General features: G+C 52.0%; 1 protein-coding gene across 9 annotated transcripts in view; it reads right to left on the bottom strand.

The window, feature by feature from the left end:
- Positions 1-24,475, bottom strand: part of TBC1D16 (TBC1 domain family member 16) — an 87,165-nt gene that overhangs the window by 17,372 nt on the left and 45,318 nt on the right. For 5 of the 9 annotated variants that reach the window (XM_066237753.1, XM_066237756.1, XM_066237749.1 and 2 more), the window contains 9 exons: positions 15,633-15,782; positions 14,494-14,641; positions 13,399-13,566; positions 12,740-12,888; positions 12,163-12,297; positions 11,278-11,464; positions 9,163-9,342; positions 5,957-6,103; positions 243-5,139 (listed from right to left, as the gene is read on the bottom strand). In XM_066237753.1, the coding sequence (XP_066093850.1) occupies positions 4,891-5,139; positions 5,957-6,103; positions 9,163-9,342; positions 11,278-11,464; positions 12,163-12,297; positions 12,740-12,888; positions 13,399-13,566; positions 14,494-14,641; positions 15,633-15,782 (1,513 nt within the window). In that variant the 3' untranslated portion in view covers positions 243-4,890. Of the gene's footprint in view, positions 1-242; positions 5,140-5,956; positions 6,104-9,162; positions 9,343-11,277; positions 11,465-12,162; positions 12,298-12,739; positions 12,889-13,398; positions 13,567-14,493; positions 14,642-15,632; positions 15,783-20,613; positions 20,744-24,475 lie in introns of those variants that run through there. The other 4 variants (XM_066237759.1, XM_066237751.1, XM_066237752.1 and 1 more) reach the window with 4 other exon arrangements.

A 24,475-nucleotide genomic window follows, 5' to 3' on the forward strand; every position in this document is an offset into this window, starting at 1 on the left:
CCCTGGACCAGCCCTTGCTCTTCTGTGGGGTCCTTTTTGCCTGGCACCAGAACCTGCTACATTTTGATCTAACCCACTGGCCAGTCTCCTGGAGGCGCTTAAGTGCACAGGTTTGTTGCCAACACTTTTTTATTTACTTCGCATTGGAATCTGTGAGAGCCAGAAGCATTGTCGGGGTCGTGGCCAGCAGGGGCCACGTGACCAGTCCAGGCCTGACCAGTGGTGATCATGTTTAAAAAACAAAACAAAATACAGAGAAGGAATCAGTTGCTGTGGACATCAGTCATTTCTTGGTACTGGTGTCATGAAACTTTCCCTTAAACAAGAAAAACCTGTCCTCTTTAAGCCCAAGATGCTGGAGAGAAGATGGCCATGTGATTTGATCTCCCTTCAAATTTGAAATGTTACCTTCTTACTTAGAAATTTGGACAGATGTCTGCAGGCTATTTGTAGCCCCACCCCCACCCATTCTGCTCCTTGGAGGCCCAGGGACCCAGGAGGCCAGGGTCCAAGCTCACGTGGTTTTCACAGTTGAGGGGTGAGACCTTGATCACACATACCACGTCCCTCCTCAAGAGCCTTGCAACCCACATCCACACAGACACACACTTCACAGGGCTGCCAAGGTTCTGGGTCATGGTTGATTCTTTTTCATGGCAAAAAGTCAGGTGGTGTGAGGTGAATTTTACAGAAAAGAGGCACAGAGCGGTACTGCACTGAAGGGAGTCCTTGAGTCCCGAGCAGGACACTCTCAGCCAAGGTCTTTGAAGGCCAAGGTCAGTGGTCTCTTCCCTGAGTAGCAGCAGGTGAGGTCCCAAGAACTAGATAAGCCTCTTCATAACAGCTCTCACATGGAGTACTCATGTTTGTTCTGTGAAGTAGGGATCACCATTCATTCCACAGGTAAGAAAACTGAGGATCAGGGTGGTGGAAGGCCAGGCATGGGAAGGGTTGGAGGCAGGATAACCACCAGGTACCTGACCCCTAGGTGAGTGTCTTCCTGAAATGCAGGGCTGTTCACTCCCTACAGAGAAACCATCCTGCAGCCTCACAACTTTGGGAGAAATGAGCTGTTTAGTTTGGGGTGGTTACCTCTGAGCCAGGGACAGAATGCTCTCACTCCAAGAGACACCTTGCAGCCTGGATAAGAAACACAGGGCTAATTGATCCTGGGCTGCCTGGTCCTCTAGGGTCTCCAGGGGAAGTGCCCAGCCTCAGGCTGGACCTGTAGGTTCCCTCACTTCCCCGTGCCCCTGGCCCTGGTTGCACCCACGACACCCTGCAGCCTCCCTGCAGGGGGAGGGGAGGTGGGATGGAGGATGGAGGCTTCTCAGGGCATAGCCATGAACAGATTCCCATCACCCAGGAGGCTGCCCCCCTCCAAGTTATTTCTACCAAACTAGAATCAAGAGCCCAGAGGAACCTCACATAAACCATCGGGAGAACCCTTCCTGCCCACCATGGTCCACTGTCATCACCCCGTTTCCTATGTCTACCTGTCAAAGGTTGGAATTGGGTGACCTCTGCCAGCCACTCCCACTTAGCCCCAAGAAAGCCCACACTCCAGGTCCATGTTCCTCCTATCCGCTAGCTGCCTGTCCCCCAAAGAGCAGCAGGCAGGGCTCTTACAGAAACTCAGAGGACACATGGGTGAAGTCCTGGATTCAGTAACCTCCATTCTGATGCTTGTCCAATCGGGACACTATGGGGCAGCCTGCTGACGGCATCCAGACCGTGGCTGCCCTTCTGGACTGCTGACCATCCCCCCTTCCCAAATGGCTCAGGGACACTGATTCCCATGACTGTGAGTTCCAAGTCACCCTGCTCGCACTTGTGTCCAGAATCTTATGCAATAGCCCTGTTCCCCTCTAAGCCTTGAACGAACATACAAGGCTCCCTGTTCCAGCCCAGATCACGGAGTGCCAGTTAAGACCCCAACCCAAGCACCTGTGTCCCCCACCCTCCAGCCCTCCCAGGCTAGGAGCCCCACCACAGTCCCCCTTCCAAGCCAGCACGTGTGTATCAAAGGTTCCTTCTCTTTCCAGTGGCCAGGTGACATCCTGTAAGGTCGGCACATTCGTGTGGGGAAACTCAGGTATGTGTGTGCACACACACCGGCCAGTAACATTGTCATTTAAAAAAATCGGTTAAATAAGCAGCAATGAGGACCGTGGCATGGGCTGATCACCCCCTATTTGCACATCCTGGTGGTGGGAAGACTGGAAGTCTAATGACTGAATTATCACCCTAATGCCTTGTGCTGGGAATAATCCCAGGCAACAGCTGCCTCGGGGTTTCTGGCTGGTTTCCTCTAATTGCATCCAGTTTAAGGGATCTGGGCAAAGGGGGGCGGCTTCTCTAGCCCTCAGAGCAGGGTGTTCCCCCCACCCACCCATCCCCACCCCCACCCCCGAGCCCACACATCCAGGGCTTCGGGGCTCCTGGTTGTTCCAGGAGACAATCTCACAGGGCCCAGGCCAGCTCTCAGGGATGTGGAGTGGGAGCACTGAGGGCAGCGTAGCACTTGGTTCAGGGTTTTGGGGAGCTGTGGGAGCCAGAAGATTCAGGATAAATGCTTTGTACCAGGACCCTCCAAATGCAGGGATCTTGGACACCCCCCAGCGGCCCAAAGTATTGCAGAACAATGCAGGACTCTGCCACTGCAGCCTGGGGTGGGGGTTCCTCTTCCACTCTCGGGCACTCCCTGCCTCTCCAGGGGAAGTCACGCCCCTGCTGGGTAAGGCGTGTTCCAAAACACTGTTATTTGGGCCAAGACTTCCTGGTGGTGATGAGACTGTACCAACTGCCCAGTCACCATGCAGCTCCTCTCACTACAGAGACAGACAGTCCTTTCCCACCCCTTGATGCTGAGTCTGGTCATGTGACTTGCTTTGGCCAACAGGATGTCCGCAGATATGACTCCTGCCAAGGTTTAAACAGGTGTCTGAGCCTTTCTGCTTCTGCACCCTTTCCCTGGCTAGGGCTAACCTGCAGGAGAGGTGCAGTGACATGAAGCAGTGCCGATTCCGACCTCCACACAGGTGAACACCCCCCGAGACTTAACAGCAGGTTGACCCCCCAACATGGGAGCAAAGCCAACCAAGGCCACAACTGCCGAGCTTAAGTTGCTGATCCTCAGGCTCACATGTGGGACAAGTGCATGCAGTTTGGGGCCACCAAGTTTTGGGGTTGTTATGCAGCATCACAGTGACAATGGGTCACTGACATACCTGTTCATGGGGACCTGGTTTCTAGAGGAGGGTCAGTGTAAAACGTGGTTAACTTGAGAAAATTTTATAATGGACCAGGAACCAACACAGAAAAGCAATCCTCTTTTCCCAAAGCAAAGTGGATGTGAAGACTCCCCCACTCAGCCGGGGCCTGTGCTACTGGACCGTCGTGGTCAGCACCCCAAGATCTGGGCATAGATGGGGCTCCACGATGACCTCCCCAAGAGGCTCTTGGACAGGAGGGCCAGGAACTTGGACTTGCCAGTCTCAGTCACCTTGCCTGTTGGAGGACTTGGGCTCAGGGAGCAAAGAGAATCTGAGGAGAGGAGGCTGCTCACTTCTTCCTTCCTGTTGATAAACATCTTTCTAAATATTTAAATGGATAGCACCCCCAGCAGTTGTCAGCTCCATCCAGGGAGAAATGCTGAGTAGAAAGAAACCCTCAGTTGGGGCTGTGCCTCAACCCTCATACCTCATGGGGTCTCCTCCCCTGAAGAACGTGCTGGAGAGCTGAAGCATCCTCACTCCCACCAGTCTAATGGCTTACTGCACAAACTGCTGGGAGGACTCCGCCTACCCTGGTCCGTCCACTTCTAAATCCCAAGGAGCAAGCAATTTAAAATGTTTTGGAGGAGGGAGAGGGTGTTGGGAAGACCTGATTCCTACCCAGAAAGCAGAAGTACCCTGAGTGCTGGCTCCTTTCTTGCGGTCGCTCTTGCATCCAACCACCTAGCTGTTTTCAAGTGCCTTGGTCTTGCTGGGTAAGTTAATGTGTGTACTATCATTTCCCTCAGACATTGCCAACTCTGTCCAGAGGGTTTTGTGTGCATGTGCATGCATGCACACATGACACTAGTTGATGCATTTGGTGACATTAACCTTAATGCCAAAGGACTTCATGCAGAAATCCCCCAACTCAGGGAGAAAGCCAGCATGTCTCCAATACCTCATGGCTCAGGCTCGTGGGCAGGCAGTTACCTTCACATATCAGGGGTGTAAAATGTTTATACAGACACTGGGAAAGCCCCTAATTTCTCAACCTCCACCCCAATGATTACACCTCTCTATCCTGAAATCAGTGGGATATTATTTTTAGAGGGGAGGGGGTGACAAATGTCTTTACGTCAGAGTTGCCACTGTGGTCGGAGAAGCTGCAAGGGGTAGTTGGCTCGCTCAGAGTGCTGCCTGATAAGTGGGGTGTCCTGCTTGCAAAGAAGTCTCTGCATGGGGACCCCCCTTCTGTTCTGCACCCCCAGGCGTTGGTGGGTAAACTAGACCTTCTTTTCCTGTCCCCGCCCTTTCCATTGCCTGGCAATGCCCTGCGTTTGCCAACACAGCTGGAGGAAATCCTGGGCCTCATTGAGATGCATCAGAGCAAGGTGACATGACACAAGAAGCCAGCAAGCCTGCGGCTCTAGGTGTAGGGGTTGTGTGTTCCAGTCCTGTTGTTTGGGGAGCAGACTTTCCTCTGGGCGGCTGGCAAGACTTCCTTCTCTTACCTTCAGACTCTGCTTTCGTGGTTAATATGAAAATGTTCCCTCATGTCGCCTAAAGTATTTTCCTTATGTTTCAACCACCCTGTCCTGTCCACGCCCATCCCCACCCCCTCCCATGCCCTCATGACCTGGTGAAGTCCCCTCAACAGTGTAGGGAGCCTGACCTATCTGTGGAAACCAAAGCCTTCCTGAGGTGTCTTTGGGCCCTTCTTGCATTCTCTGGGGGGCTTGGGTGAAGGCATCTCCACCATGCCCCCATAGGGACAGCTCTCCGACCCTGGGTGGTGGCCTGTGCACTCCACTGCAGGTATGTAACCGCTGTCCCACATGCCTGTCCCACACAGCTTACACAGGTCATGCAGGCTGCAGGGGATCCGGGGCAGGAGGCGGAACTGATACAGCAAACTCCTCGCCTGCAGAGAGAGGATGGGAGGTGAGGAGGGGCAGGGGACAGCAGTGGCCAAAGAGCACCAGCAGCAATGGCCAACACCTGGGGCTGACCATGTGCCAGGCTGAGTCGAGGGCTCTGCCTGCAGTATCCCATTCAACACTACCATGGAGGGACCCTTGGTCCAGTTGCAGCGACAGGAACCACGGGGTTCTTGGAGCCGTCTTCATACATGGCTCCAGACAAAGAAGGCTCCCCAAATAGCCTGCATTTCCTGAGCCCTCACTCGGCCCCCACATGATGCTCTGGGGCTCTGCCTGCCCCACCACTCCACCTTGCAGCCCCAGTCTGTTTCCAGGTTCAAGCCCTCTTCCTATGCCCTGACCACGGACCCCAGAGGAAGACTTCTAGGAAACTTTAAGAAGCAGGAGTCTGGGAAGTGGAATGGCAAAGCTCACCACCCACTTTTATTCCGCTGAGCCTGGATGAGAAGTAGCCACTCTCCCCACAAGCCTTCTATTTTCCTGGCTCTGGGCTGCGAGTGAGGTGCCCCAAGGTGGGGAACTTGTCTAACAACCCCGGTGATTTGTTCAGTCCACATGGTGAGAGAGGCTCTTGTGTCATGGCCTCATGGGTGATGGGGCCTAAGGAGCCTGCAGCCTGGTTCAGGCAGTGGCCATAGCTCCTACCCAGCTGGCCTTGGTGGGGAGCTCCCAGCACTACCAGTGGGGGTGGGGCCTGAGTGGAGGAGGGGGCTCTGCATGCAGGGGAGGAGCTTTGCACATGGGTGGGGCTCTACACATGATGGGCTTGGCTCTATAAGCGGAGGACAAGGCACTCACCTTTCTGAGTACCAGTTCCCCATTCATGTGCATGGCCAAGTTTCCAAAGTGCAGGAGCATCTGGTCGGTGGCCAGCTGCTGCTCAATGACGTCATCCCCATAGATGGCCATGATGGCCACACAGATGAAAAGGTGGAAATAATCTGTCTGGGGAGTGTGGAGAGCGGGGTTCAGACAAGGCCCCTGACCCAGCCCAGGGCCCTGCGTGCAGGTGGAGGCTGAGGCAGAGGGCAGGTGAGGATGTCTGGGTGGGTTAGAGGCCCTGGGCAAGCCACTCCGCCTCTTTTGTCCTCAGTTTGCCTACCCGCAAGGGCCAATGTCAGTGCCTATAATAGTCTCCACAGGCTGCTATGACACCCAAAGGGAGGATGCTGATCCTGGCTGCCACAGCTGCTGGTACTCTTAGGGAAGCCCTTGAGGTGCTCTCTGTCTGGGAGGCAAAGAGCATACTTCACCTGAAGACTGGCCAGTGCTCCTTCTGATGCCTTGTTGGTGAAAGTCTTGAGATATAGTGGGTGCAAAAGGCTAGGTCAGAACACACACCGGCAGCTTGTGGCACATACCAGTGAGAATGAACCTCCTGGTAGCTGCCCACTGGTCACTGCCTTTCTACCTCCAGGCAGAACATTCCAACTCCTGCCCTAGAGATGACTCTTTAAGTTTTTGCTAGAAGGTGGGAAGAAAAGCGTGATGGAGTGAGCATGGCAACCCCCCGAAAGTCCCCACAGAGTGGCAACACCTGACCCGCAGCAAGGAAGCCAGAACTTGGTTCTGACCTTGGTACATCCTGTTCACTCTCCTACCCGGATGCTCTGAAGGCACGTGGACTTTGATCCAGATGCATTTCCGGGAGCAGGGGAAGGACAGGGAGCACCAGGAAGCCCGTGTTTAGTCTCCTAATGTTGACTACCCAGCCTGATGGAACCATGTTTCCACACTGGGCTGGGCGCAGCCCACAGTGTGCACAGATGTGAGGGAAGCAAACGGCCCGTGCCCCACCTGCCCTGGAAAGGAGATGCCCCCGGCTGCAGGGCCCACACTGCCAGCCCCTTCCTTCGAACTACCCTGGAATGGTCTTGTTTGGGCTCAGAACGCTCCTTCCATGGTAACTCTGGCTGGGGCGGGAAGGCAGCACAGGGGTTCTAGGAAGGGGGGTACCCAGCTCCTCTCAGAGAGGACAGTGGGAAGGAAAGGGTGTCTCACATCCTAAATTGGGCTGGACAGGAGTACAGGACTAATTTCAGTCCCCGGGACATGGCCCAGGCAGTCCAGACACCGCAGGCAAACCAGTGTTAAGTGGATAGAACAGAGCCTTTCTCACTCAGGGGTCACCTTAAAAGGTAAAGGCAGCACCTGGTAGTGCCCTCCACCCAGAGCTCACTGCTGATAAATTTGCATCCCCAAACTATCATCATCCCCCCACAAACACACACCTGTTATTTGACCAAGGGGAAGCTGAATGTGGCTAAATTTAGCCTGAAGTCGGGAAATGACGTGAACTTGATTTATGGACCTCAAGCCAAGAGAGGCTGCCCCCGAGAATTCTTTTTAAGAGATCACAGTAGCTGGCCCTAGCTGGTTGGTTCAGTGGTAGAGCGTCAGCCTGGCGTTCAGGAGTCTTGGGTTCGATTCCCGGCCAGGGCACACAGGAGAAGCGCCCATCTGCTTCTCCACCCCTCCCCCTCTCCTTCCTCTCTGTCTCTCTCTTCCCCTCCTGCAGCCAAGGCTCCACTGGAGCAAAGTTTGCCAGGGCACTGAGGATGGCTCTGTGGCCTCTGCCTCAGGCGCTAGAATGGCTTTGATTGTGGCAGAGCAACGCCCCAGATGGGCAGAGCATCGCCCCCTGGTGGGCGTGCTGGGAGGATCCCTGTCGGGCGCATGCGGGAGTCTGTCTGACTGCCTCCCCGTTTTTAGCTTCGGAAAAATACAAAAAAAAAAAAAAAAGAGAGATCACAGTAGCAAAGTCACCATGAGAAAAGGCCTCATCTGTTGGGTGATGTTCAGGGTGCACTTTTAACATTAGCCTACACATGATGCAATGAAGGTGGCCGAGTTGCTGCTAGGGACACACATGTCATGAGGCCTTGCAAAGCAGACGCAGTCAGAAAACATATGTTGCAGTGTTTCGGACCGTGCACGCCAGTGCTCGTCCTCATGGGCAGACATTTCCTCCCAAACACGCGCGTGGGGCTCGGGGTGCCCCCGCCTAGCGCGTGGTCTGTGTAAAGAAGCTGCTTGGGTTGCCGCAGTGAGAATGGGTCTGTGGAAAGGGTCCTGGCCACCTCCCAATGTGTCAATCCTGTTTTGTTTTGTTTTTAATTTATTTTTCCCAACATTTATTTTATTATTGTTATTTTTTTAAAAAAACCTTTTTCCCATTAATTTGAAAGAGAGGGAGAGAAATGGGGGAAGGGAAATAGAGCCAGAGAGAGAGAAGCATCGACTCTTTGTTCCAGTTAGTCGTTCTACTTACTTGTGCACTCATCGATTGCTTCTCGTATGGGCCCTGACTGGGATCAAACCCATAGCCTTCTCAAGCTGGGATGATGCTTTATCCACTGAGCTGCCTGGCCAGGGCAATCCTGTTTTGTTTGTTTTTTAAAGCTTGTGGAGTCAAAGAGACTTGCCCTTCCTTTAGTATCACCAGCTTGGGGCTCATTTGGGTGTAAAAGCCATGTGACAGCACTGCTTTCTCAGGGAGAGTTGCTGAGGAGAAGCTAATCACAGTGTACGGCAAGGGGAAATCGACATGACAGGGAAGGGATGGCAGGATGGTCCTGGGCTCTCTGGAGGAGGCGCGGGGTCTCGGCCTATTCCCTGAGCCATCCCAAGGGGAGAAGATGGGTGGGCACTGGTTCCGTGGGCACCAGCCTCCCAGGCTGCAATGGGCCTGCCTGGCCCTGGAAATGTCTTTCACACTGATTGGTTGTGACAGGAGCGAGCTCAGCCCCAGAAGGTGGTAATGAACGCAGTCAGTGGGCAATTTGCATCGATTTCAGTTCCTTGGGAAGCGAGTTGCAGGTCTGAAGCCAGCCACATGGGACAGAAGGCGGTGGTAGCGTGAGGGGCTGACCTGAGGCTAGTGGGGGAGCTGCGGGTTTCAGAGGAGGGAGACTCCCAGAGGAAGTCCTGCCCTCCTGGAAGACAGGGTGCAGCAGCATGACTGTTGCCCCAGGACAAGCGCTGACCAGCCCTCCCCGGCTCACCTGGTAGTGGGCCCAGCAGGCCTCCCAGATCCGCAGAGCCTCCGCCTCGGGGAACTCCCGCTTGAAGCAGAGCAGCAGCCAGCGGTGGCAGAAGAGCATCTGCAGGCCGTCCTCGCCCAGGGAGACCAGGTGCTGGTAGAAGCGCAGGTGCATCAGCCGTAGCAGCTCCCGTAGGTACAGCTGGGGTAAGGCAGGGCCAGTTAGTTCCCCAGCCCATGCTGGCCTGCCACCTGGCCCAGGAGCCCACTACCACCAGGGATCTGAAACATACACCTTCCGCACACAAGGTCACTCTGTGCTATGTGCCTGTACCTGCTTATTTCATTCTATTGCTGGACTCTGACCCACACCTGTCTTTGCCAGTTTATCCCAGACTTGAGACTATTCCGGAGGCCATGGTGTGGCCCAAGGCAGGTTGAGCATAGTACCCCGCTGTGGATGGGAGTCCAAAGGCAGCTCTGTGTTGAGAAAACTCCCTGGGCCTCAGTAACCAGATGGGGCTTTTTCTGACACCCCCTACATCCTCTGAACCCCAAGTCCACCTTCTTCTCAGATTTGGAAACCGGATTTGGAGCTGACACTGAGCAGGGAGGATGCAGTTCTGAGCCCCAGGATGCTCGCTCCCTGCACTTAAAGTCACCCTAGTGACATGGGACAAAATCGAGGCTATTTGTGGCTGCCCTTGGTTCAGGCTGCTGACTTCATCAGCACCATTGAAAAAATCAATCTCCAGCAGCTAATGAGTCACAGGGCCACATGCTTTGTGAGCACATCAGGGGCGAGTGGTGTCAGACCCTGTAATTGCCTCCCCAGGTACCACAGAAACTTGACATCACATAGAAGTGGAGAGTGAGGCAGGCTTGGCTGGGATCACATGCTCCCAAGATCACAGCTGGGGGATTCTAGGGCAGGGGCTCAGTGACTCACAGGCCCCTTCCCATACAAGCAGCCCTTTGTTCCTGCTTGAGACAGGAATGGGGCACACGGGCCCCTTGTAGGAATTGATTCTGCAGGTCCTTCCCATCATCCACTTTCTCCATCCTGCAGCCCACAGCAAGGTCAAGTCCGTGCATGTGGCTAACCCCTCCCTCACAGATGTCCCCCAGCCCCTCTGCACAGATGCCTCTCACCATCTAATCCACACCTCCCTTTTTTCTGGCTGCCTTTTTTCAAATCCTCTGCTGTGTTCTCCTCTCTCATCTGCAGAATTCAGCAGCCCCCTAACGGTTGCTCTAAAGGACATGCTCCTTGCTGTGGTGTTCAAGGCCTTTACTGCACACAACACATGTAATCTAACATGACTGGGCTGTGCAAGGTCACTTCCCAGAACACACTGGTCAGCCACGTCTTGGCAGTGTACAGGGCCTGACCTTGTGCAGTGGAGTCTGTTCCATCTGCCTTACTACTCATCCATATCGTCCCCCCAACCCCCAGCATCCTCCTCTCTGTCAGCTCTTTCCAGGACTGGGGAGTCCAGACCACATCCTAGAGCCCAGCACCTGGCAGGTACCTGGAACCCACAGGTGCCCTAGTGCCCTCTCCAGCTTTGCCCACCTCCCTGTCCCCCAACATTTAGTGCTGCCTGGCCTAGGTGTAGGTTACAGGAGGATGTGGAAGGAGGAGTGCTGGCTGGGCACTACAGGGAAGGCATGGATGCCCTTGGGGGACTGTGACTACTGCCGAGTGGGCCTCAGGGTGGATTCAGGAGCCCCTCACTCCTTATCCCCACTCAGGAACCCTGGCTGTGTTGGACCCAGCAGGGAGCAGCACAGATGTACCTGAGCACTCGTTCTATAAAGCTCAGGGTCAGGTGTGGTGGAGCTCCCGCCTTCCCTGCCCAGCTGGGGAGACTAGGCTGGGAGACCACGTGCATGCAGGAGGTGAGGCCACAGGGAGGGCCCTGTGCAGCCCAGCCTCTGTACCTGCAGTGATTGTAGGGTGGGGATGAAAGAATGCATCCTGGGACCCAGGAGCAGCATGTGGCTCTGCCCCAGAGGCCTCAGGCTATGCCTCCTATACCCATCAGCAATGCCCACCCTGTTTTTTTTGCTGACCCACAGCAGCCAGCTAACAGGCAGCCACCAAGACCTCTCCACACACATCCCCAAGCCTCACCAGCTGCTTCTCCATGTCCTCATCCCGAGGAAAACTGACGAAGATTGTATTCTGCATCAAACCCACAAAGCACCAGAAGGTATCTGATTCATCTAAGACCTCGGCCAGGATGGGCGCCACCAGGTCCGACATGCCCTGGGAGTAGCTGACGGCTGGGTTGTACACCGCGTAATTCAACAGGATCCTCCTGGCGATATGGTCCAGAGATCAGGCAGGTCAGTGAGGGTGGCCGAGACATACCTACCCTTTCTACCCTAACAGTGACATGCCACCCGGGGCCAGTAGAAGCCCAGGCTGGAGACCTCAGGCTGCCTGAACCACTGTCCTTCGCCTCAATGCCAGGGGGAGGCAGGCAGTGTGGGGACCATCCCCAGAGCCTCGGGAAAGGTAATGGCTGGCAGGTAGCCATTCATAGGCCTTGAGTGTGGGGGAAGGAGGAATGTGGGTCTGATTTTCTTAATGGTAGGCTGCCTATGCCAAAGGGCTAGTTTGCAGGGACATTTTTATGGGCTGCTAATTTTGTGCAATTATTTGCTAGGCAGCAGCCGAATGTCAAAGATGCCAGCCCCAGGGCTGGGCATGGCTTCATCACCTGGAGGGCCACCCATGGGAGACAGACACTCCAGGAGGCTCAGCCATGGTTCGTGTGAGCCAAGCAAGGCCTGCGTGGATGCCCAGGGGATGATGGTTTTGTTGGCACCCTTGGGAGAGACCTACAGGCACCCAGGGACACCATGACTATAGGGGCTGAGTGCAGCTGGCTAAAATAACTAATGGAATTATTGTATGAACCTGGAAGAAAGACCCCCACCTTCTAGGAGGCACAGCTGCTCCTCCACTTCCCAGAAGGTCACCTGAGGCCAGAGGGGCAAGGCGGGTAGATACCTCATGCTCTCCACATTCGGATTGCCTTCGCCTCGGAAAAACTGGTTGCTTCGATCTGTCCGGACCACATCCTTGTCCACAGTGAACTGCACGTTTCGCCAGAATGCTCTGTGCTCCTCAGGACTCATGGAGAGCCTGGTGCAGAGCAGGGAGCCCAGCAGAGGTCAGCGAGGGCCATGGGCATTTCATCCCTCCCAACCCCTGACCCCGATGAGAACTGGGGACCCTTCAGCTCCCCACTGACTTAGGGGGTGGGCATCCCTAACATGTCCCCCAGCATACACCCAGCCTAACTGGAGGAGAGCTGTCTGCAGCCCTGGGATCCACAAGACCTAGGTGGACATCCGCTGTCCTGGCTTCCATCGGCTACTGAGGACCCGCAGCCACCCCAGAGCCTAGTTAAGTCTGTTGGAAAAGAATTCTAAAACATGTGGGCTAAAAGGCGCCTGGGACGATGACCGCACTCCGCTGGGGAAGGCCATTGTCGGAAGAGGTGGGTTACAGAACAGACGACTAAGGCCAACGCACACCTCCCACCGCCCTTTCCAGCGCCCTCCCTCTGGACTCAGGAAGCTACCTCCGCTGCTGGATCTCCGTGTATTCCTTGCGCTTCTGTGTGCGCAGCGCCTCCCTCTCGTCTGACGTGGACTCGTGGCTGTAGTAACGCAGCAGGAAGGGCCAGACCTCCCCCCGGATCGACACGTCAATACCACCGAAGAAAATGGCCTGGAGGAAGAGGCAGCAGTTGGGGTGGGGCCAACGCAGGGCCGCACCCAGCACCTCCAGGTCCCCCCACCCCCACCCCAGGCCCCCCCACCCCCCAGGTCCCCAGGGACTTGGGTTTCGGTGGATGGCTGCGCCATCTGACAACTGATTCCTAGATTCAGGGGGCGCAATTTGCACTTGTTTGGAAGGAGAAAGTGCCGGCCTTCTATTCCGGGCTCATTAAAACCTCAATGTCCCATGTCCCATGTCCCATGTCCCATGTCCCTGCCCCTACACCGCCCCTCCCCCCGGGGGGCGGCGCTTGGAGGAGCATGTGGTTCTCACATCACGGCCTAATCCCGGAGTGTGGACGTGCTGCAGGGCACCGCGCGCTCTTTCAGATGAGCGGGCGCGGTACTCCCAAGCTCCACGAGTGTGGCTCTGATTGCGGCGCCCCGCGTGTTCGCGCGGCTCCTCCCGCGATGGGGGGGAGGCCACCCCGGTCCTGGCTCTTCCCCGCGGCAGCCTCACCTTGCGCAGCTTGTACTCTTCCTCCACCTGGCCCAGCTCGTTCAAGTGGCCCAGCCAGGCGGACACGTCTAGCCTGCGGTACATGCTTTCCTCTGGGTGCGTCTCGCGGGAGGGCAGTTTGGGTCGCCGGATGGAGAATTTCATGCATGTCTTCTCGTCGGCGACCTGCTGGACAGGAGAGAAGGGGAGAGGTCAGTGTCCATCCGCGGGAGTCGAAGCCAGCGCTGATCTTCCGGGGAATAGAAAAGCCTCCCCCTCTCTTCCAAAGGGAGGGTCGCTTCACCTCTGCGTACACACCCCGAAGTGGCAACTGTAATGAGATGCAATTAAGATGAAAATACCTTAATCTTCACGTCGGTTTTCCTGGCCTGGGCTCTGTGGCTGGCTCCCACCGGACCTGCCGCCTCCGGAGCCCCCCACCCCGCCGCCAACCCCCTCCTCCCCACCCCCCCATCCCCGCTCTCCCTCGGACCCCCAGCCGCAAAATGGAATTAATGCCTCGTTGGGCCCAACTTCCCTCTGCCTCTGCCAGAAGGGCCTGCAGTAAATTACATGTGATTGGCCACATACAAAGGGATTGCTGTTTAGCGAGCAGGGAGCCTGCCTGTCACAGGCAGTCACGAATCCAGGGCAAAACTGCAGCTGACATTTAATTCAAAAATCAAAGGTTGTTCAATGTGGGGGGGGGGTGAGGGGGGGGAGCCACGCTACTGTAATAAGGCGAGCCAGCAGGAGGCTCCGTGGGAAGGAAAAGGGTTTTAAAATCAGCCCCGTTTCTAATAAGCATATACAGTATCTTAAGCAGCTAATTAAAGAGCGCTCATTACATTTGTATGTAGATTGAGCAAAATATGGCAAGAAGGCCTTGTCAAAACATGACTTTTCGAGTGCAGAGCAGTGACTTTACAGAAGCCCAGGGCACTTGTTTCCAAGCCAGAGTCGCTGCCCTATCAGCCACTAGCAACCATGGTCACAGCCCCCCAGGCCCTGGGTGAGGGGAAGAGAGATGTGCAGGGGAGACCTGGACACTGATGGAGGCCAGCAGGAGGCTCAGCAGCCAGGTGTCTCCCAGGGGCTTCTCCACTCGGCCACTACCTGGTCTTTGAGGTGGGTCTCCGCACAGTACTTCCACTGCTGAAACACATCCGCCAGCTTGTCCAGGCCACCGTGGTGGAAGTGGAAAACTTTGTACTGGCTCTCCCGGCTGGCGACGACCAGCTGGCCACTGGTGCAGGCCTCATCGCTGAGTGGCCACCACAGGAGGGGGAGGAAGGGGATGAATATGTAAACAAGGGTTTTTATTTCCAAGTATGTATAATCAGTGGCAGCTATCACTGACCTGGAGGCAGGAAACAGGAAGTCCTTTGGAGTTTAGCTGCTGGCCCAAGAGGGGAACAGAGTTACATCCCAGCAGAAGCCAGCAACCCATTTGCTGAAGAAGGCAAGAGCTAGTTCCCTTCTAGGGAGGCAGGCACATAGGATTGTCCCCATAAACTCCCCAGGAGACTTGCCAGAGAGGCCTTCTGTCCCCACTGTGGACTGCCAGGCAGTATAATCCCTTCTTTCCAGGAGAGTGGGGGCGAGGGGTAGATGCTGTTGGAGGAATCAGATTTTGAGCCCGAGGGGGCAGTGGTCAGAGAGCCACCTCCAGGGTCTTCTCCAGCAGACGTGGGTGGCACTCTGGAGAACCCTCCTGGGAAAGCACCACGTATCCATCCATCAGGGCTACCAGCTCAAACTTTGATGCCCTTCCAGGAAAGGCTGGAATGTGGCCCTGGGTCTGGGAAACCCCTTGGGTAACACTCCTGCTATTCTTAGCACAGGTCTTTGGTTGGTATCATTTTACAGCTGGGCTACCCTGCCTTTCAGGAGGGATTTGATGTGGCTATTGGGCAGGACACCAATAGGAATGGTCCGCCCATCACAAAAGAAAGGGTGCCTCCCTCCAGAAAGCCCCCTCCCATTTCAAGAACCACTTGCTGGGATATGGGGAGCAGTCTTCAACTACTAGCTTGGCTTCCCCCCCTCAAGCCAGAGCCCCAGGCAACAGCTGGCCACCACCACTCTGAAGGTGGTGAATGAGTTTGAAAGCTATCCTAACCCACTTCTTATGGGGCACCTCTCCCTCTCCCTCCCATTGCTGACAACATCAGTGATGCCAGGGCCCTGGCCCCGAGCACCACCCACAAGGACACTGCACACATGCCCACCTTCTGCAGAGAGCCAGCTCTCACCTGAAGAAAAGTCGCAGGGAGAGCATGTGTCCCAGGTCCACGCGGAACACACCACAAGTCTGCTCCAGGGCTTGTGCCCTCTGCGGTTTGTCCCAGCGCGGGGTCTGCAGGAGACCGTTGCTGTCCAGGAACTGCAGGTGGGCATCCAAACTGGAGGGGGAGTTGGGGAAGCATGTAGTATGATGGTCACATATCTCTCGGGCCTTGCAGCCCACAGGGAAGGACAGGGAGGGTGTGGGGGAACCATTTAAACATGTGCACCAGGCTTAGACACTCACAGATGGCCAAACATGCATGCAGGTAGCAGCTCTCCAGACGCCCATGAATGAATGAGTGAATGAATCCAATACAAGTCACACCCAGTGACATTTACATGTGGATGGGAAAGCATTTTCTTGATTAAATTCCATTCCACTTTATAATGGCAGATGAGGTCATACTGACAAGCCCTCGCTCTGTGACCCTGGGCAAGTTACCAAGCCTCTCTGAACCTTTGTTTTCTCATTTGCAAAGTGAGGCTAATAACAAGACTTAGTGTAAGAGAAAGGATTGTAGAGTGCTCAGTACTGGGCACCCAAGGTCCTTGGGGCTGACCATTTTAGACAGCATGGGGCTTCTGTTAGGGTTCAAACTGGTTCACTGTTTTCCTGAAAAAAATATTAATTCAGTTAGGAAACATTTGGGTTATTAATATTATTAATACTAACAGTGAACATTTATTAAACACTCAGTTTGGGCCTGGCTCTGGGTTAACCACTTCTTGTGTGCTATTATCACCCTCACAGTAATCCTATGAAACGAGGAGTGTTATTACCCACATTGCACAGAGGAGGAACTGAGGCCCAGAGAGGTTGAGTAACTTTCCAGAGGTCACACAGCTAGCAGGTGGTAGAGTTGGGATTTGAACCCAAGCTCTGTAGCCCATGTCCTCACCAGCTTATTTTTACTGCTTCTAAATCCGAAATTTAACAATACAAACCAATTTATTTTGCTTTAAGAAAAAAAATTCAGGAATTTGTTTAGAACCCCAGATATAAAATGTTTTATCACATAGATTCAGCCACACTACAGGTGAAATGCAGTCTCTTGGGATTTAACAGTTATATCTGCCAAATGCCGGCTAAAATACAAGCCAGTATGGCTCTGGTCTGCGGCCCCAGCATCCAACTAGGTGCAGCTGCAATCATTATATCCTGCTTCCCTGTTTCAACCCAGAATCTCAGTGCCTAGGGAACTGACGAACCCCCAAGCACCCCTTCTTCAGGTGGGCACATGTCTCTACGGAAGCTACTCTGGATTGTCTGAGCATAATCCCTCAGAACGGGGAACTTCCTGGTAGACAAAGACATGACTTTTTAGGGTCAGCCAGTGGTGGGATTTAGCCAGTTCATACCAGTTTGGCAGAACCATTACCTAATTTTTTGTTGAATTTGGCCAACTGGTTGTTAAAATGGCACTTGTAATGAGGGTTCTCTCTAAGGTGGGCGCTCGGGCAGCTGCCCAATGTGGAAATCACAAGTTTACATTCCTTATTCTTTTTTAATATTCATCTATGCAACAGCGTGTTCTAAGTGCCCGTAGTAATGTTCATTCCGTCCATAGGTGAAAAAAGTTGCAAGTGAGGATGTCAATCAAGAAGCAATACGGAAACATCTTAACCCTTTGAGTAGTAGGAACGTTCATGTACGTCCTCATGCCCTCCTGACCATCCAGAGTACAATCACACAAAAATTTTTATTTTAAAAATGTCTAAAGCAACATTAAAAAAAGGCAAATGTATGTTCTTCTTGTTTCCATAAATTGGTTATCAAACAAGCATGGTTTTAAGTTAATAAAACTGGAACTGGAACTAATTTCATTTTTTGAAAAAAACTCACTCCAGTGAACATGAAAATAACTCACTACTCAAAGGATCAAATAATAGTTTTATTTTTTTTGGTCAGGTATTAGTTAATATTTTTTCATTAATATTTTTAAACTCTTATAATTTAGTTTTGTGTACCTCTTTTATTGTTCTTATTTAAATATTAAATGCATGAAATAATAAACTACCTTTTGGTGTATCACTTTTTTATACTTAAAACGGTCATTAGGGGCCCTGGCCAGTTTGCTCAGTGGTAGAGCGTTGGCTGGGTATGTGGATGTCCTGGGTTCGATTCCCGGTCAGGGCACACAGGAGAAGCGCCCATCTGCTTCTCCACTCTTCCCCCTCTCACTTCTTTCTCTTTCTCTATCTCTTCTCCTCCTCTCCTGCAGCCATGGCTCGATTAGAGCAAGTTGGCCCCAGATGGGCAGAGCATCGACTCCTGACAGGCTTGCCGGGTGGATCCCGGTCCAGGCGCATGCGGGAGTCTATTTCTGCCTCCCCTCCTCTCATTAAAATTAAAAAAAAAAAAAAGCAAAAAAAAAAAAAAAAAAGGTCATTAGGACAGAGAAACGGTTGTTAAATTATTTGAATCCCGGCCCTGGCCGGTTTGCTCAGTGGTAGAGCGTCGGCCTGGCGTACAGGGGACCCGGGTTCGATTCCCGGCCAGGGCACATAGGAGAAGCGCCCATTTGCTTCTCCACCCCCCCTCCTTCCTCTCTGTCTCTCTCTTCCCCTCCCGCAGCCAAGGCTCCATTGGAGCCTAGATGGCCTGGGCGCTGGGGATGGCTCCTTGGCCTCTGCCCCAGTCGCTAGAGTGGCTCTGGTCGAGGCAGAGCGACGCCCCGGAGGGGCAGAGCACCGCCCCCTGGTGGGCAGAGCTTCGCCCCTGGTGGGCATGCCGGGTGGATCCTGGTCGATCGCATGCGGGAGTCTGTCTGACTGTCCTCCCTGTTTCCAGCTTCAGAAAAATACAAAAAAAAAAAAATTATTTGAATCCCACCACTGGTCATAGCAGCTTCTGGAATAACACCAAACCTGCTGTGTGGGCCCAGGTGGCTTTTCCTCCCTACCTGCCTAAACAAGTGTGCTGAGCCAGGAGCACCTGGGCTGGCCAAGGAAACAGACCCAGGTGAAATAGCCCAGAGTCAGTGAGTAAACTGAATCACTGTGGCCAGAGGGCAAACTCAGACCAAAAAGGCTGAGAGGTTAGCCTGTCTACATGGACCCTGACTCCGGCTGTACTGGGCGATAGTTATTGGCAAAACAAGGCAAGTTGTAGATCTGAAGACAACCCCCCACCAGGCCACTTCATGCAGTGCTTCATAATCTCCTTATTGAACAGTGAGGCCACCGCGGTGGTCAGGAAAGCCTGCTCTCAGCCTATCTCTCCTGCTGGCTGGCCTTCCTGGCTCGCTTCCAAATCCAGCCGGGGAGGGGCCAGGGACCATCAAAGAGTGCCTTTATTCCAAGCCCTCTCCCTAATTCTCCCCACCCCCACTCCGCACACACCCAGCACCACCCTCCAAAACCTGCACATCCTTCCCAATACACCATGTCATGCTGACCCCGAGGGGCAGGCCAAGGGTTCCAGAAACCTGATGCAGGACAGACTCGGACAGTCATGGGTGGAAGACCCCTGCTCCACTGCTGGGGCCCAGAGCACTGGTTCCTGTCAGGGAAGGAACCCTGGAGAGTCAGCACCCCCCTAACTCCCTACAGTAACTTACCTTCAGGCAGAAGTCTGCTTAAGCCCTTAAGCTCCTTAGGGGGAAATTATTTGCGTAAATTAATTGATTGATGAATTAATTCAAGATACTATGCTTTCGACCTATAGCTGGGGTTTCACGGGTTCATCTGGGGCAAAGCTGATGGCAGCCTCAGTTCTTTATTCCTTAGGACCTGTCACAGCAGATGACTGCATGGTCACCTGGGTCCCTAGTACGACAGCTGTGTCCCCCTAAAGACAAATTGCCATAGTGTTAGGGGCCAGATCATGGTAGCCTCTGCAAGCCCAGCCCCCAGCACCAGCTGGGCATAGAACACAAGACATTTACTACTCCTGCCTGAACTGAAAACATAAATGTCTGAGAAGCTTGAGGTTATAGAAAAAAAAATCATAAGGAAATAAAACCTCGGGAAAACTGAAATATATGCAGTTTCAATTTTTTACCATGTTATGCATGTGGAGCAATTTGGTTTTAGAAATAGTCATATGTGCTGCATATAATTTGGCTTGTCCATAAAATTATGTGTGGTGCATTAAAGTTAAAAGGATGGTTTATTTAGGTAGTAACTTTCATTGTGCCGTAAGTTAAAATGCTTTGTAGCTAGAAGATGCTAAATGTTAAGAAATGTCGTGTTTCTCAGTATTTTTCCTTTTCTGAGGGTCATCAAAACACAGAAACAGAAATGAAAAAGGAAGCCAGCATGGTCAGAGTGAACAGAGCAGGTGAGTTCTCACTACCTCATAGCTGATGCAGCCCCTGGCCCTGAGGTGGAGATTAGGAACGGCCTCAGAGTCCTTGCAACTCATCCCATTTGTCCATCCCTGAATCTGGGTAGGCCTTGCGAGTTGCTTTGGCTAATGGGCTGCAATGTAAGTGACACTCTGTGAGTTTCAGGACCTGGCCTCAAGAAGTCTGGAATCAAGGGACCATGAAGAGAGAGAGACAGAAAGTCAGCACCTGAACCCCCAAAGCCTGGACAGAGGCCATCTCAGATTCTCTGCCCCATCCTGACCCCAGATGGCTATAGTAGTCTGAGCAAGCCCTAGCAAAACACCCTGATTTAGCCAAGCCCAACCAGGACAACGGCTAGCAAATAAAAGTTTGTTTTAAGTTGCCACACTTTAAGTCATTTGTTCACAGCAGTAGATAACTGATGAATACAGGAAGTGTCAGCTTTCAGAAAAAGCTTGAGCGGGGAGGAAGAAACCTCCAAAATGACTTCAGTTGTGGTTCTCAAGGTTAAAGAGAACTTTGGGCCAGATTTTAACATTTTCAAATAACTAAACGTATAAACTGGCTCTTCTTTTTCTTCATTTTGAGACTTTTTTCTTAATTGAAAAGCGGGGAGATAGAGAGAGACTCCTGTGTGCGCCCTACTGAGATTCACCTGGAGAGCCCACTAGGGGGAGATGCTCTGCCCATCTGGCCTGTTGCTCCACTGTAGCCGGAGCCATTCTAGCCCCTGAGGCAGAGGCCATGGAGCAGTCCTCAGCTCCCAGGCAAACTTTGCTCTAATGGAGCCTCGGCTGCAGGAGGGAAAGAGAGAGAGAGAGAAGTCAGAGGGGGAGGGATGGAGAAGCACATAGTCGCTTCTCCTGTGTGCCTTGACCCAGAATTGAACCCAGGACAACCACACTCCAGGCCAATGCTCTACCACTGAGCAAACCGGCCAGGGCCCATCTAAAACTTTTTAAGTCCACTAAATAATAAGTTGCTAGAACTCCAGTGGTAAGTCCCAAGCATAGTGTCCTGAATTAATTCATCAATCAATTAATTCATACAAATAATTTCTCCCTAAGAGTTAGAAATGGCTTAAGCAGACTTGTGCCTAGAGGCAAGCTGCTGCAGGGAGGTGGGAAGGCTGTCTCTCTGGGCTCCTTTCCTACCAAGGACCAATCCTCTGGACCACAGCAGTAGAGAAGGGGTCTCCAGGCCATGACTTTGTCCAATGAGGCTCTGTCCTGCATCTGGTTTCTGGAAACCTTGGCCTACCCCATGGGGTGAGCAAGACGCTGAGTGTTGGGAGGGGCGTGCAGGTTTTGTAGGGTGGTGTTGAGTGTGTGTGGAGTGGGGGTGGGAGACTTGGGGAGAGGGGCTAGAAGTAATGCCACCCTTTGATGGCCCAGAATTTGGAAGCTAACAAGATCCCCTTCAGTAGGTGAATGGATAAACCATGGCACCTCTGGATAATGGTATTATTCAGCCTGACCTGTGGTGGTGCAGTGGATAAAGCGTTGACCTGGAATGCTGAGGTTGCTGGTTCAAAACAGTCGACATTGGGAAGGTGGTAATCTGACCAAATGTATCTATGTATTTATTCAACCCAATCCTGACCAAAATTCTAGCAGGATTATTTGAGGGTAAATATTGACCAGCCGACTCTAAAACTCATATGGAAATGCAACATACCTCAAATAAACAAAGCAATTATATATATGAAGAAAGTTGGAGGACTTATCTGATTTTGAGACTTGTTCTAAATCTACTGTAATCAAGACAGCTTCGGTATTGGTGAAAAGGTCGACTTTCAAATCAATGAAACAGAATCAAGGGTCCAGAAATAGACAGATAATGAACAACTGATTATTGACAAAGAAGCAATTGACAAAGGATAGTTTTCCACAAATGGTGTTAGTGCAACTGGATATCTGGTTGGAAGCATCAACCTTGCCTCATGTCATACACAAAAACTAACTCAAAATGGATTACAAACCTTGATATGATACCTAAAACTAAAAATTCTAAAAGGATCCATGAGAAAAAACTTTTGTGACTTTGGAAGAGGCCAAGGTTTCTTAGAACATAAAGTACACAAACCACAAAAAAATTAAGTAAGTAGAAATTAAAAATCGTTTTCTTCAAAAATCTGGCAAAAAAAAAAAAAAAAAAAAACCCCACAAGCCACAGCCTGGGAGAAAATATTCACAACACTTGTACTCATAAAAGACTTGTACCCAGAATACATATAAGCAACTCTTAAAACTTGATGGCATTGCTAGGCAAAGATTTCTTAGCTATGACCCAAAAGCATGAGCCATAAAAGAAAGGGGAAAAAAACTGATAAACTGGACTTAGTTAAAATGAAAAACTTCTGCTTGTTGAAAGACACTGTTAAGGAAAGAAAAAGACAAGCTGCAGACTGGGAAAAAATATTTGCAGGACACGTATCTGATCAAGGATTTGCACGCAGAACCCTCAAAACTAAGCGATAAGAAAACAACACAAGCCTGACCAGGCGGTGGTGCAGTGAATAGAGCATCGAACTGGGACATAGAAGACACAGGTTTGAAACCCCAAGGTCTCCGGCTTAAGCGTGGGCTCATCAGCTTGAGCACGGGTAGCTGGCTTGAGCAAGAGGTCACTGGCTCTGCTGGAGCCCCTTGGACAAGGCACATATGAGAAAGCAATCAATGAATAACTAAGGAGCCACAACGAAGAATTGATGCTTCCCATCTCTCTCCCTTCCTGTCTGTCTGTCCCTATCTGTCCCTCTCTCTGTCTCTCACTCTGTCTCTGTCACAAAAAAAGAACACCATAACATGATTTTTAAAAATTGGCAAACGATTTGGAAAGACACTTCACCAAACAAGGTGGTAAAGAAGCCTATGACATCATGGGTTATGAAAGGCATGTAATGGAGCCATGATATGATATAAAGCAGGGGTCTCCAAACTTTTTACACAGGGGACGAGTTCACTGTCCCTCAGACTGTTGGAGGGCTGGACTATAAAAAACACTACAAACAAATCCCTATGCACACTGCACATATCTTATTTTAAAGTAAAAAAACAAAACGGGAACAAATACAATATTTAAAATAAAGAACAAGTAAATTTAAATCAAACTGACCAGTATTTCAATGGGAACTATGGGCCTGCTTTTGGCTAATGAGATGGTCAATGTCCGGTTTCATATTTGTCACTGCTAGCTGTAAAAAGTGATATGACGTGCTTCCGGAGCCATGACGTGGGCATCCCGCGTCACCGGAAGTAGTACTGTACGTGAGTGACTCCGTGCTTTGCGCGGCCGCCACATACAGTACTCCAGGAGTACTGTATGCATCCTGTGCTCCTCTCACTGACCACCAATGAAAGAGGTGCCCCTTCCAGAAGTGCGGCGGGGGACAGATAAATGGCCTCAGGGGGCCGCATGCGGCCCACGGGCCGTAGTTTGGGGACCCCTGATATAAAGGAACAACAGGGGACATTGTGCACCTGTCATAATGACTATGAAGCCAGTGAATGAAAACGGACAGCACAGAGTGCTGGCGAATGCAGTGCACCTGGAATCTCATGCACTGCTGGTAGGAGTGTGAAATGAACAATGAATGTAACATAAAACTCAGGAAACAGTTTGTAGGTGTTTGAGGTCAAACATCTCACGCCTAAGTGTATATCCAAGAGAAATGAAAAGTGTTCACACAAAATTGTGTGTGAATGTTACAGCAGTTGCCTTCATAGTTGAAAAAACAGGAAGGAGCACTCTTCCCCCTGATGGATACAGAAACAGACAGAGGGACATCGGTACAATGGAACAGCACTCAGCGACACAAAGGAGCAAACTGTGGATACACAAACAGACTAGGGGAACCTGAAGGAAGCCAAACTCAAAAGGCCACATGAGGCCTGACCTGTGGTGGCGCAGTGGATAAAGCGTTGACCTGGAACGCTGAGGTCCCCAGTTCAAAACCCTAGGCTTGCCCGGTCAAGGCACATATGGGAGTTGATGCTTCTTGCTCTGCCCTCCCTTCTCTCTTTCTCTTTCTCTCTCCCCTCTCTCAAATAAATAAATAAAATCTTTTTTAAAAGGCCATGTGAAATGCTACTCAGCATCATTAGCAATCAGGGAAATGCAAATAAAACCACCATGAGCTCCTCTTACACACCTGCTGGAAGATTAAACTCAAAGACTGACCATACCCAGTGCCGCTGAGGACAGGGAGGAATGAGAACTCTCCCACACTGCTGCTGGGAATGTAATAAGTTAGACACCTCCCACATGACCTGGCCATTCCACTCCAGTACTGTGTGTGTGTGTGTGTGTGTGTGTGTGTCAGAGAGAGGGACAAATAGGGACAGGCAGACAGGAAGGGAGAGATGAGAAGCATCAATTCTTTGTTGTGGCATAAATGTGCCTTGCCCAGACAAAACTGAGAGGACTGGATGAAACATGAATCGACATGCCCAGAGCAGTGAAGCTTCTAACGGTTTATACAGGATCTCCACTGCCCTGTCAGCATGCCCACTTTT

This window comes from Saccopteryx bilineata, chromosome 6 (genome assembly GCF_036850765.1).
Source record: "Saccopteryx bilineata isolate mSacBil1 chromosome 6, mSacBil1_pri_phased_curated, whole genome shotgun sequence".
Lineage (NCBI taxonomy): Eukaryota > Metazoa > Chordata > Mammalia > Chiroptera > Emballonuridae > Saccopteryx > Saccopteryx bilineata.